The sequence below is a fragment of the Culex quinquefasciatus genome, chromosome 1, assembly GCF_015732765.1.
Source record: "Culex quinquefasciatus strain JHB chromosome 1, VPISU_Cqui_1.0_pri_paternal, whole genome shotgun sequence".
Taxonomy (NCBI): Eukaryota; Metazoa; Arthropoda; class Insecta; order Diptera; family Culicidae; genus Culex; species Culex quinquefasciatus.
In genome coordinates, this window is record NC_051861.1 from 4,796,652 (window position 1) to 4,809,976 (window position 13,325).

At 37.8% G+C, this 13,325-nt stretch overlaps 1 protein-coding gene across 1 annotated transcript in view; it reads right to left on the minus strand.

Annotated features, from left to right (window-relative positions):
* LOC6032576 (choline O-acetyltransferase) overlaps positions 1-13,325 on the minus strand; it is a gene marked incomplete at its 5' end in the record, with an annotated part of 65,449 nt that overhangs the window by 4,470 nt on the left and 47,654 nt on the right. The window contains 2 exons of the mRNA XM_038248293.1: positions 8-544; positions 627-706. Coding sequence (XP_038104221.1) covers positions 8-544; positions 627-706 — 617 coding nt within the window. The remainder of the gene's footprint in view (positions 1-7; positions 545-626; positions 707-13,325) is intronic.

Below are 13,325 nucleotides of genomic sequence, written 5' to 3' on the forward strand. Positions count from 1 at the left end.
AAATTACCTGATTGCGGCAGCAAACGACCACGTGCTCGTCGGTCCTCTGTTCCGGCAGATACTGGCTGTCCCTCGGATCCCCAGGTCTACGGCACGACCCTAGCAGACGATAGTACTGGGCCATGCACAGCGGTTGACCCTTCTCGCGGGAGGTCGCCCGTTCCTGGATTAGTCCACCGCCGTCGAGCATCTCCTTGTGGAGCATCAGATGGTCGATGAGCCGCGCCCCGAACCGGGAGATGTCGTTGACGGTGGTGAACTTGCGCGGTGGCATCACCATGCCCGGGTTGGAGTTGATCGGCAGCGGGAGCGGATTGTCCAGGTACATATCATTCAGCCAGTAGTAATAGGCCCAGTTGTCATCGGCGTCGCGTTTGTCCAGCAGATACTGCTGCAGGGCGGTGCCGGGCCCGTTGGGTGCAGTGAAGTGCTTAATGACGGATCGAGTGTGGTCCAACTGCTGGGCCGTCACGATGGGACTCAGTACACGCAGGTACTCGGCCATCGTTTGGTCCAGCGTTGGGACGGGCACTTTCGGTAGCATCTGCAAAGGGTGAGGTTCAGTCAGTTTTGGTTCGTGAACAAATGTTCATGAAAACATGAGAAAGGTCCTGTCAAACAATTACCTCCGGGAACCCAAACTCGTCGGTCGCCTCCGACGTGGACAACCATTTCTTCGGAAGTGACAGTATCGAATCTTTCCATCCTGCTCACACCCGGAACACGCGTGGCGTTCACGGAAGGACACAATCAATCAGCGGGATGAAGATGTGTCATGAATGTTTCATGAGATGCGGGAACGATCGATGCATGGAACGATACAAAAGAGATAATTTGGTGTTACTAATAAGGGACAAAGGGGATGGTCCGCTATCGAGAATGCATGATTTAGCCAAAGTTGTATGTGTTTATAGCAATTGTGATTTCATGTCGCAAAAAAGGACATCTCATCCTCGAGTTTAAAAAACGCTGCGTCAAGTGCAGTTCCATGTTTGCATTATCTAGTCGGAACCGGGGTTCTACGGCCTTTATCATGAGTCATGAGTCCCGCTGAGAATTTGCCGGTGTCGAGTTGGTTGTAGGGTGGCAAAACAAACAGACCAAATTTTGGTAGGACGATAAATGAAAAGCAAACTTTCCTTTTTCGGGGGCGCTAACAATTTCCAGGAAGTTGTCGGTAGCTAGATCGGTACAGAACGTTAGGGTGGTTTGAAGTTCATTGAAATTTGGAGTTTTGGCATAAATTTATTATAAAAATCGAAAACAAAAAACTAGAAAAAAGTGAAACAAATCTTAACTTCCTCCAAATTAAAGAAGCACTACCCTTAAACTTCCAGCTCTGTTTTCATCTCGCGCGCGCCGATCCCCGGGGAGTTTTCCCGGAACTGCCGGTGACGTGAGTGGAATCGAATTTCTGCTGCCATACCACCCGGTCCCGGACCTGTCTGATGCAGGTGAAGCACCAGTGGAGTTCCCCCTCGGAGCATCAATCGAGTGCTCCCCAGGGGGGTGGCCTTCCAAAAGGCGTGAACACTGTTCACCTCCGTTGGATGGCAACACTGCTCCACGGGTGGTACCTTAATAAACTGGTTTTGCTGGGAAAGAATGGATTTTTGAGGTTATGAGAATGCTTTGGTGAGTTTTGACGCTGATGTCTTGCCATCAATTTCTCTCTCGAGCAATTCTTGATTTTTTAAAGCAAAAATTGTATTCGAAGAAGATTCATCAAATTAAAATCCCCTTTTACTGGCAGAATGTTTGATTTCATCATTACGACTGAATAAACCAGATGCCCCTGCGGGTTGTTGGATACTGAGGCAGCTAGCCCAGGACGAATCCTCCCCCTGTTCTAGCCATGGTCCTCCAGGGGTAAGGTTTGCGTTAGTAATTAGTCTAATTTGTGCACCCTCTCGTCCAACTTCAGGCGCGTCTGTGTTTACCTTACTTCCAACCGCCGCGGCGTGTGTATCCGAGGGCGTTGTTGGGTTGCCTCTGGACGAACGTTTCAAAAGGGTCGATTGCGATTTATTTTGCTAGAGAGCAGAAATTTTTAACCGTTGCCTAACTTTTGTCGAGAAAATTTCCCCTGGGGGTTGCCGATTGTAGATTTGTCTGATCTTTCCCCCTGTATTCAAATCGCACAAAAGAAGGGCAATGCAATTAATGTCTCAATTTTAACGAAGAACAAATTCTACTCGGGAAATGACTTTTTGATGTAGATTTATTTCACGATAAAATAATGAGTTTCACTTGTACTTTGTCTGTCCCAGCGGTTCTTTTATTTTCGTTTCATGTTTTATGTCCACCCGACAATCGCCCAAACTGCTCTACACTGAACTGTCAAAAACAGCCTTTGCTGGTTGGGACGCTGCACGCTTGCCGAATTTAACCCATTTTAAGATTAATTTTTATTACAAGTAAGCTGATCCACCAGCAAATCCACTTTAAAAGTTCACCTATAGCCAGGGTAAACACAACGGGAAAGTTCAACAAAGCCCCACACGAAACTCTTCCGCAAATTGGGACGGAGGGAAAACCTTGGAAAGACGAGCTACTCTCGCCGTGTTATCTCATATGTTTTGCTTGTACCAGAAGATCCACCGTTCATGGGAGTCGTGTCTTCATCGCATCTCCCCCTTTTTTGCTGGATTGTTTAGTTGAATTTATTTCCCTGTTCTATGGTTTGAGCTGGATACCCTCCCCCTTCCATGTTCTGGGCTAACGAACAACAAAGGATGAACTTGTTCCAGGGGGCCAACAATGGCAGTTAACACACACTTTGAACTAAAGGTTGGATTCGATTCCGGTTGAAATAAAATGCTCCATTGGATTCGATGGAGACTTCTGGTAGGGGAGAGTGACCAGTTTTGAGCAACAAATTTAAACTTGATTAAACAAATAGAAAACAGCCAACAATCGAGCAAGCTACCTTAGAAAATGTACATCGATTTAAGGAGTTTTTCTCTACTTTGGTCCAAAAGTTCTTTTTTTACGTCGAGGATAACGAGGGAAAGGCACTCTTGAAAACTGCAAATCGGAAACGACCACACTTCCGGCTCGTTATTGGTGGTATTGCTGCTTGTAGAACTGTAGTTTCTGGCTACAATCGGTGACGCACGTCCGAAAACGGGCTACGGATAGCCAAGATAATGATCCGAATTATTTTGAGATGGATGAGAGTTTCTATATTATTTTTATATTGATAACTAGAGGAATGTTTGAATTCCCTGGGTTTCTAACTTTTTAAGTTAGTAATCTAGAATATTAGTCTATGCTTTGGTGTTTCTTTGGCGTAAACTCCAGTGAAAGATTGTTCGTCACGTTCACCGAAATGACTTTGAGGCTCATCCTCAAGCCCATCTGCGTTGCAAAAGCAAGCGAAAGTCTGATTCCTTCGGGACCTGCTCGGCAAAAATAACTTTCTCCGTCAGTATTTGTTCTATCGTGGCCAAAGTTTGCTGTTTAAGTTGAGATTTGGGGTAAAATGGGGAAATGATTTAAAAGTTTAAAAAATGTTCTGGAAATATTCACAATTCCGGTGAATTTTTAATTTCTAGGAAAATTAAAAAAAAACGCCCATTTTACCCAACCGAACCTAAATCTTCCCTGAAGATGGGTGCAAATCGCGGTGCTTCGCAGATCGTTCCGTTCCGTTTGCTGATTGCATTACCTTACTTTCTTGTGTCGGAGCAGCTTCAGCAAGAACAGAACACCCAGACTAATTCCAACTTTTGTGGAAAGGTGGAGGCACGAAAAAAGGAAGAAAAGAAATAAATGGTACAACATTCTATTACAGTTAATTAAGATATTGTTCGCGAAGCCGGTGGAGATGCCCTAAGACGACGCAACGGAGCAGATGAGTTTTGTAATTTCCCCTTAAACTGTTAAGGTGAAGTTGTGTTGGATTGTGTAGGGGGTGGTGAAAAGTTTACGAATTTCTTTTGAAACTGTAACAATTTGGAAGGCTTCCAAAAAGTTCAATTTGGGATGAAATGTTTCTCATTTTGAAGAACAATTATGATCAATATTTGATTGATTGCACGCAGAAAAATGTTTTGTAGAATCAGCCTGTACGAGGTTTGAATCAACAAAATTTTTGTTGAATATAATCAACAAAAAATTGCGTTGAAACAAACCTTGATTTTCTCAATTCCACAAAATTCTTTTGTTGTTTTGAAAAGGCTGCTTTGACGTTTAGCGTGGATTCAACAAAAATCATGATTTTCAAATCAACAAAACGTTTCGTTGATTCAAATATGCCTTATTTTTCTGCGTGTGATTACACCTAACCTAAAAAACATCAGTTTTGATACGTTAACGTGTGTTATTTTGACACACTACTAAAGCCATGAATTGCGTTAGATTACTGGCGGCGTCCAAATTCGATTACGTATCGACGCATGGCCCAACTTTTAATGCTATTAATTATACACACCGAACCCAATTAGTGGTGCCGTGTCACCCCTATTGCGTAATTAGGTTGATTGCCAGGTGAGGGGACGGAACATAAGGTGAAATGTTTGGGGGAAAATCATTGAATTTTGAGTATTTATTTGTGAATTTGATGTTTTACACTATAACCTCGATAGTTTGACACTTGTTGCACTTTTTTTAAATCGACAAAAATAATGTAAAAATAGTCAATTTGTCACTTTTTACTCAACGCTCACACACACTACTAAAGCCGACGTTTCGACGTTTCGTTTGTCTGACATCCAATCCATGGAATTCCATTAAAATTTGATAGCTTCAAAGTGAATTATTAAGTAAAAATCGAGGATTACTCTAACTGAAAACTTGCTCCGCACTCTCTTGTGCCCCCTTAAGGGCATCATAGTGTCAAGACAAACTTTGGCGCCACAAACACAAAAAAAGAAGAAGAAGAAACAACTTAAGTGGAAACGCAAGCACTTCACTCCTTCTCATCTTCATCCATTGTAGGAGACTTGGCTGAAAAAAGACACTTGATTCGAGAGTGCTCTTCATTGATTTTCACTTCCGACCCGGACTCCTGACTCCTGTTGCCACCACCGGGAGGGGAGCTAAATTACGGTTCCAGGGCGGAAGGTTGAAGTTTTGGTTTAAGTGGATTCCTCCCCACGCCCGTGTGCCCGTTCCAGGGGATAGACTCAAATTACCAACTTTTCCTCGGTCCCTGCCTCCACATGTGCGAGTAATATCCGGACTAATGTTTTTGATGGCATTACGTGGCGGCGTGGTTGAGCACCATCCCGTAACGTGTTCCCGACGGTAAATTGAGTTTACTGCGAGATCCCCTGCTTAAAACGGGCCTCGCAGTGGAGTTTGGCGGTTTTCAGATGTTTTTAGAAGGTTTGGAGAAATAAGATTTAAAATAAAACATTTTTAATTAACTTTAGCTAGATTTCAACAACATGTTTTTTTTGGTTTGTTTAATTAGACATCCCTATAACCGAAGAAACTGAAAACATGGGATCGAATAAGCTAAATAATATTTTTAGCGACCTTTAAGAAAAAAAAAATCAATTTTCTAAATAAAGTGGCACCTTAACCAGATCACTACTGCCTTAAGTTTGACAGTATTTTGTTTACAAATAACAAAAAAAAATGCTTTACAGAGTGGATTCGCTAATTCGAATTTTTGCTAGTTCGAACATATTTAAATTAAAAATAATAATCAAACGTAAAAATCAGTTTTCAAATGGATGATGACATTTCAACTGCATTTTTGGATGATTTCAGAGCACGTGGTTTCGTACTTTTGACAGCTGATTTGTTAGTTCGAGTGCAGTTCAATTCACTCTGTAAATGGTTCCTAAACTTTAAATGCTTTAAATTTCTCGCTTAACTCTTGTTCTAGTACTTGCAGAAAGTACAGGTTGCTTGGGATTAGGGCGAGAAATCTTAAAATTATATTTTCAAACGTTTTTTTTTAGAAGTTTTAAAAAATACAAGCTTTTCCCGGCAAACTTCGTCCTGCCCTTTTTGGTTTCTTGACGTTTTTAGCTTGTTTGCTTATGCAGCCTCCTGTGATCAAAATTTTATTTTGCGCAACTTTTCCCATACAATCTGTAGATTTTTCGGAATCGGTTCCAGAGTGACCAAAGATGTCATTTTTTGGCATAAGAACCTTCCTTGGGCTTATACGAATCCAACGCAACAAAGATCACCTTGATCCGACTTTCGTTCGCGTTCGAACAAAACCGTCGAAATTTTATATATGACAGTATATTTCTGGAGCAACATTTGAAAAGGGCGCATAAGAATTTTGACAGCTAGAACCATTTCGCAAATTTCGAAACAACAGGTATTTATTTAACAAAACCTGCAGCGTTAGGAGGTAGCTGGGAAGGCCTGCTATAGTTAAACACTTTGAGTTTTGTGAAAAAGTTACTTGCTGTCTTGGAAATTTCAAAATTGTTTCAGCTGTCAAAATGCCTATCCGCCCTTTTCTCGTGTTGCTCCAGATTTTGTTTACAAATAACAAAAAAAAAGCTTTACAGAGTGGATTCGCTGATTGGGATGTTTGCTAGTTCGAACATATTTAAATTAAAAATACTAATCAAACGTAAAAATCAGTTTTCAAATAGATGATGACATTTCAACTGCATTTTTAGACGATTTCAGAGCACGTGGTTTCATAATTTTGACAGCTGATTCGTTAGTTCGAATGCAGTTCAATTCACTCTGTAAATGGTTCCTAAACTTTAAATGCTTTAAATTCCTCGCTTATCTCGATGAATCTCGGTCGATTTCCAAACCACGGCCACGATGTGTGTGTCCTTAAGCCTCGCTGATTACCGGGACAAACTTTTAAATCGATTTTAAATTCCCGACGTCGTCGTTCCCCTCGTCACTTAGTCATCACATCCTTTGAAACCGCTGCCATGGTGTAGGGGAAAAACACGCTCCAAAGGATACGCCACTTACTGGAAACAAAAGAATCCACCCCTCACCGCAAACCAAAGTACAAACACACCCCCCGGTTTGCTTCGCCGTGTGTACAGCAAAAGGTCGATCTGGAAGCGTTGGTAAGCCCCTCGGCTTAAGTGGACTTAGCTGATGTCGGTCGGTCGGCGGTGATGTTCTTTCTCGTTTTCCGTTCAAGAACTGGGGAGAGAGCTCTCAGCGGGGTTTATTTTTTTTCATTTAAAGGTGGAAAATGAAAGAAAATTGGATGTTCACGGAGGAAAAAAGAGTTCCCAAAATCGTGAACAGTGTTTATGAAAAGTGTTCATCGTGGAAATCGTACCATGGGATTTGAACACTTTGTTCGTGGTTCCCATTTTCATGAACACTTGTTCACGATTTTGGGAACTCTTTTTTGCCGTGTTCTAGTACTTGCAAAAAGTAAAGTTTGCTTGAGATTAGGGCGAGAAAATCTTAAAATTATATTTTCAAACGTAAAAAAAATATTTTTTGAAGTTTTAAAAAATATACGCGGATTATAATGCAATGCAAAAAATAGTCCTACGTCACAACCCCATTCACAAACCCCTCGGCGCACATTTCACGTTAATTCATCACATTACACTTCCACTGTCACCGATAGAGGGCAATAAAATGAGATTACACTTGCTCCCGGGGCTTGTCGCTCTAGTGTGGATGTGCTTTATCAACCGGTTGGATCAACTCCTCCTCACAGAAAACGAGATTTATGATGGTCTGTCCGTATTTGCCGAGGCAATCTTCGTCACGTTGGACTGGAAAATGAAAGTCTTGGAGGAAGAGCTCCGCCGAGGGTTGTCTTCACCCTCCTTAGGCATAGAGAAGGAAGGGATGTGACATTGCCACAAAATGATGACCCAATTTTGGCCACAAACTCCTGGCGAAGAGTTGAGCCTTGCAATCTTGGTGGAATCACGTACAAGCCGAGTGTGGTTGGTCGTCACGTTGCGTTGGAATGGTTCTGACGGTTGAAATTGGACAGGTGATATTTTGCTGAACAAGAACTAAATTCTGTGTGGAAAAAATCAATACCGTCAACTGGGGCGAATTGGGTTATAAAATTAAGCTTAAATTTGTGATATTATTGTTCACAACGATAAAGCTTATTTTTCTTAGTACAATGGCCCTTTGAACGAACGCAAAGGATTTTAAATAGATTTTTAATTCAATTTTGAAAAAAAATAACTTCGCGGACCTTCTTGACAGTAAAGGTCCTACTTGACAGCTCGTTCCGAGGGGACCATAGTTGATCCATCGAAAAAATGTTGTCTTTTCAATTTATTTTTTTGCATTAAAATAAAAAAAAGTTATCAGAAATGATTTTTAATCGTGTTTTTAACAGTTGTACATAAAAACTTACATGGGGCTTTAGGACCCAATTGGGAAACATGGGGCGAATTGGGACAGCAGTTTTAACCATGTCAGAGCACAAAATTTTTATTTTTCTGGTTGGAATCGGATAGAACAGACTCAGACCAACAAAATGTGTACACCCTTTTCCAAATTTAAAACCTTTAACGGTGCACATCAACCATAGCTTTTGCACCTAGATTTCTTTTGCCGACATTTTAGTATCTTCAAAACTACGGGAACTATCGAAATGTTTTTTTAATCATCCCCTAAATGACTGCCTTCAAAGTTATTTACAGCAAAGTTTGACTAATAAGACAATCAGATTCTTACAGGATTGGGTCCGTAAGATTGACTAATTTGGAATAAGAAGACAATAACTTCCTCAGTTGCAGTTCACCCTTAAGGCAAGTATGGAGATCGGAAGGAAAGGGGTCAAGAAACAGCTTTACGAACAGCAGAACAAAGGAGAGGGAGAGTTTTCTTGGGACTTTTCTTCACCCTCTCTGGCTTGCTTTCGCTGCCGCTGCTGCCCATTTATTTATTTTTTTACCGATTCCTTCCGAAGTGCATACACCGCTTTATTCAGTTTGCCCTACGGCAAAGATACCATATAATCAAGACAGCTCACTACCCAAATTAAAGACGTTCAGTTTGTACATATAACAGCAGAGCAGTTGTCGTAGTTCAAATCAATTTAGCTCAAGTCCGATTTTTTGTCTTTTCACAAAAAAGCAAAAATCCTTGTAATAAAACCACTAAGATAGGGGAAATATACCCATTTTAATCACTCTAAGCCGTTCGACCAATTCTCATCACTTTTGCCGTTTTCCGCTATTAAATCAACATTTTCAGAAACATCAACAATGGAGAGTTGCTTGCTCACTTGAACTATTTGTTATTTTGGAACAGTCAAAAACACTTTATGAAAGCTGTTATTCATGATCAAAGTACTGATAGGCCGATAAAAGAAAAAGGCTGAAAAGGGTATAGTTCCCCTACATGGGTCACGATTATGAAACCCTCTCCAAATTTAGATTTTCACTAATAATACCTAAACAATAAAACATAACCCCAAAAACGGCAATAAAATCGCCCAACTCCTCTTGACTTTTCTCGACGCGATAACGATCTTCCCGGACAAAGACCAGCAAACCAGCGGAACTAATCAGTTACAAGCATCCGGATCGAATCCGATTCCGGTTCGGCACTCCTTTCTCTCTCTCTCTAATGCTCATTAACTTATTTACATTCGAAACGACCTCATCATCGTCGTCGTCTTCTTCTTGGGTCACGTGTCCCATTGTGTGCAAATCAGGCCACGTGCCGGCAATTTTAGGATCTGCCCGGCTCGTTGTTGTTGTTCGGCCGGTGCCGTGGCACGTGGCCTAACCCTATATTTTCGGGCCCCGATGATTTACGGGAAGGTCGTATCAAGGCTGGCGAAATGCATTAATTTAAATTAAAAGAGGCGATATGGGATAGGCACTGGGGGAAACAGCGAAAGGTGCGGAAGTTTTTCGTTCTAATCAAACTCTAATTTATGTGTGTACATTTTGGTAGCGGAACCTGGTTGGAATAATGCATGACACGAACAACATCCAATCCATCCAAATTAAGTATATTTTAAAAGGAAGCCATTCAGGTGCTAGAACAGTTTCTGACAGATGGCAGTTCAACACAGGGCCGTAGCCAGGATTTTTGTTCGGGGGGGGCTTGGGTGCAAAAATTCAAGGAGTATAAAAATCAGCAAATCATTTATACCATCACTTGGTTTGTGGTATAATTATTGAGATGAATTGTAAAATTTTAATGTAATGTATGCAAAAAAGTTTTCGAAGATTTTCATATTAAGTTATCAATGTATTTATTGAAGAAACTCGTTCGTCATTTTTTTCTTTATTTTAACAGCTAGTTTGTATTAAAGGAGTAGAGAAAGTGTTTTTAACATTTTCTTGAATTGTTTAATTGTAATCCAATTTCGTGATAAACGTCGCTAAATTTAAAATATACTTAACTTGAATCAAATTTTTGAAAGCATAATTTTTTTAAAGAAATATCGATTTATCTAACCATAAGTATTATGTTTTCTGTATTTTATACTGAGAGAAATTTTAAACCGTCTGGATTTACATTTTCAGCTGTGTGATAATTGTGATGGTTTATCTTACATTTTAATTTTTCTAGCACAACATAAAACTCATAACTGGAATATTTGTTTTTCTTAAAATTTTATAAACAAACTTAAACAATGTTTTATTTTTATTGTTCTTAGCTATTGAAGCCATTTCATATTTTGCGAAGCTCCTGGTGCTCTAAAAAATAAATAATTTTAATGAAATACAAAAAATATAACCGTTGAAATTTCAGCTTCTGAAGTGTCTCCATGGCAACAAAAAAATACGTCGAATCTCAAGTTTACATCAACTGAGTTTACATGTGATTCATTTTTTCCGTGTCGAGTAAATTCACTTTTTTTCTGTGTAGGCCTATAATAAATATATATTTGAAGAAAAAAAATCAGTGCCTGTGTTTAATTTTAATGTGTTAAAAAATTTAGATAAAATGTATTAAATTAATTTTTAACGCCAAAATATTCACTGGAAGAGTTGTTAATAATGCATATGTAACCATTTTTAAATGCATATGTAACCGTTAAAATTTTCCTCGATTGCATCAAACATTAAAACGAATCATGTTTAACTTTAATATTCCGACTAAACGCCATTTTCAAATTCATTACTCATTGTATTCTGAAAATTGGTCCAGAATTTGAGCAAAAATAAAATTTTAAAACATGACAAAAAATTTAATCGGATCTCAATTCTAAAGATAATTTTTAATAAAATTTTAATCTATATACATTAGGTGCCCACAATATGGGACTTTTTCCAAACCTCGCTCCACAAGCTGAATATTGTTCCTTGAGCTATTTTAGAACTCTGGGCCAAATATGAGCAAAATCGGTCAACATTTACCCATTGATACTCGGAGGTGAAGTTTGTATGGGAAAAATCGAAAATGTATGGGAATCCCAAGTTTCTTACAGTTTGGTCTACATGGTGCGCTACTACCATCCAAATATTCTCAAAAGTGAGATTCTTATCGGAAATTTAATGCTCTACAACTTTGTAGAACACACCAAAGCTGTAAAACTTGATCCTGAAAAGTTATTGGGAATTTAAAAGTCATTTTTGTATGAAAAAGTTTTTTCACCAACTTTAGGCTCAGTATCAATGGGTTAAACTCATCCAATTCCGCTCAAAATTTACACAGATGCTTAAAAAACCCAAAAACCGTTTTCCGCTTGTGGAGCAGGGGTCATTTTTCTGGGCACCTAATATACATGTTTAATAATTTAGGATTGTAACCATTTATTAAAATCGATGTTTGTTCAAGCAATATCTTGACTCTAGGAACAAAATTCTGCACATTTTATGGTTTAGAAAATTTATATTTACGAAACCTTGCTAAATTAAAAATAAAGAAAACTTTATGTAAGAATTCATAAATTGATTAGTTTTATCCTGTAAATCTAATCTTAGTCTGCACTTGAATTCAAACATACCAATATTCGAAGCATCAAAAAATAAGATTATTAAAACAGAATTTATTGAAATGACTGAAAATTATTTTTTGAATATCTTTATTTAAAAATGTTTTTTTTTATAATTTAAGGATTTTTTTTAGTTGTAATTATTTTATATTTTTTATGTATTTGATTTTTTTCATTTTTGGAATTTCTGATTTTTTTGAAATAATCATGTGTAATTATTATCTTAAATTTTTGTTTTAAAAGTAAAGAATACTTTATGTAAGAATTCTTAAATCAATTACATTTTTCCTGTAAATCAAATCTTAGTCTGAATTTTGCTACAAGAACTATATTTTACTTTCAAACGAAAATTTTAAAAAATGTCCTGTAGTACGGAGACTCTTAAAACTCCACACAAAAAAATCTCAAGGAACGGTCAAGAAAAGGTTTACGAAAAGACTTCTCTTAAGCGGTACGCAGCTGAAAAGGAACAGAAACAAAAAGCGTCGTTTGATATTTCTTCGGGAGCAATATGTGTTGATGAGATTTTGATTTGTTTATTTGGATGCGACTGAAAATAACGTTTGAAAATAATGTATTCGCTTAAATAATATTGAAGAATTGCCTCATGAAGCTGACTATCAAAACGCTGAATCTTAAAATGCTGAAATAAGGGAAAAGCCATTACAAAAATAACTTAATTTTCTGGTAAATATAAATTGATTTAGGAATACTAGAATTCAAACATAAAAATATTTAAAGCATCCAAAAATTAAGATTGAAAAAACATAATTTATTGGATTTTGAATAACTTAATTTTAAAATGATTTTTTTTTAGTTTAGGATTTCTTAAGTATCAATTATTTTATTAATTTTTCAGTTTTAGATTTTTTAATTTTTTGAATTGCAGATTTTTTGATATTATTCTGTTGAATTGTTATCTTAATTTTTTTATGTTTTTATTATTTTTATTTTTGATTTCTGGCATTTCTTTGTCTTATACCAAAAAAATTTAAATCAAAAATTATGAAAATTTAGAATTTTGAAAGTGTAAAATTTTTAAATCTTCAATTAGCCGTTGCGAATATTTTTCTGAACTTTATGTCACTAATATCTGACCAAAGTTGAGAGGGTTACAAATCAAAACTACAAGCTATGGTTTTATTATTTTAAAAGTGTTCAAAACACACTTTAAATCAGTACAGTTGTTTTGCATCATTAGTTTTCAAAATATATAGCTGATGGCGAAATCCTTTTTTCGTGAGAAAAAACTTTCCGCGGTTCCGTGACATGTTACAAAAATTCTAAATATTTTAAACGAGCCCAAACATGTCGTATATGATTATCAAAGCAGGAAAAACATTTCAAATTTGTTTTCCGGACCTACCTGGTCGCTGGTCCTAAAAAGACTTAATCGAAATAAGTTATTTCCATTAAAATTGTGAAGCTATTTTTTTAATATTGTTTTTGCTCTCTGTTTTTTGGTCCATTTTGAAAAGGTGGCAACATAAAC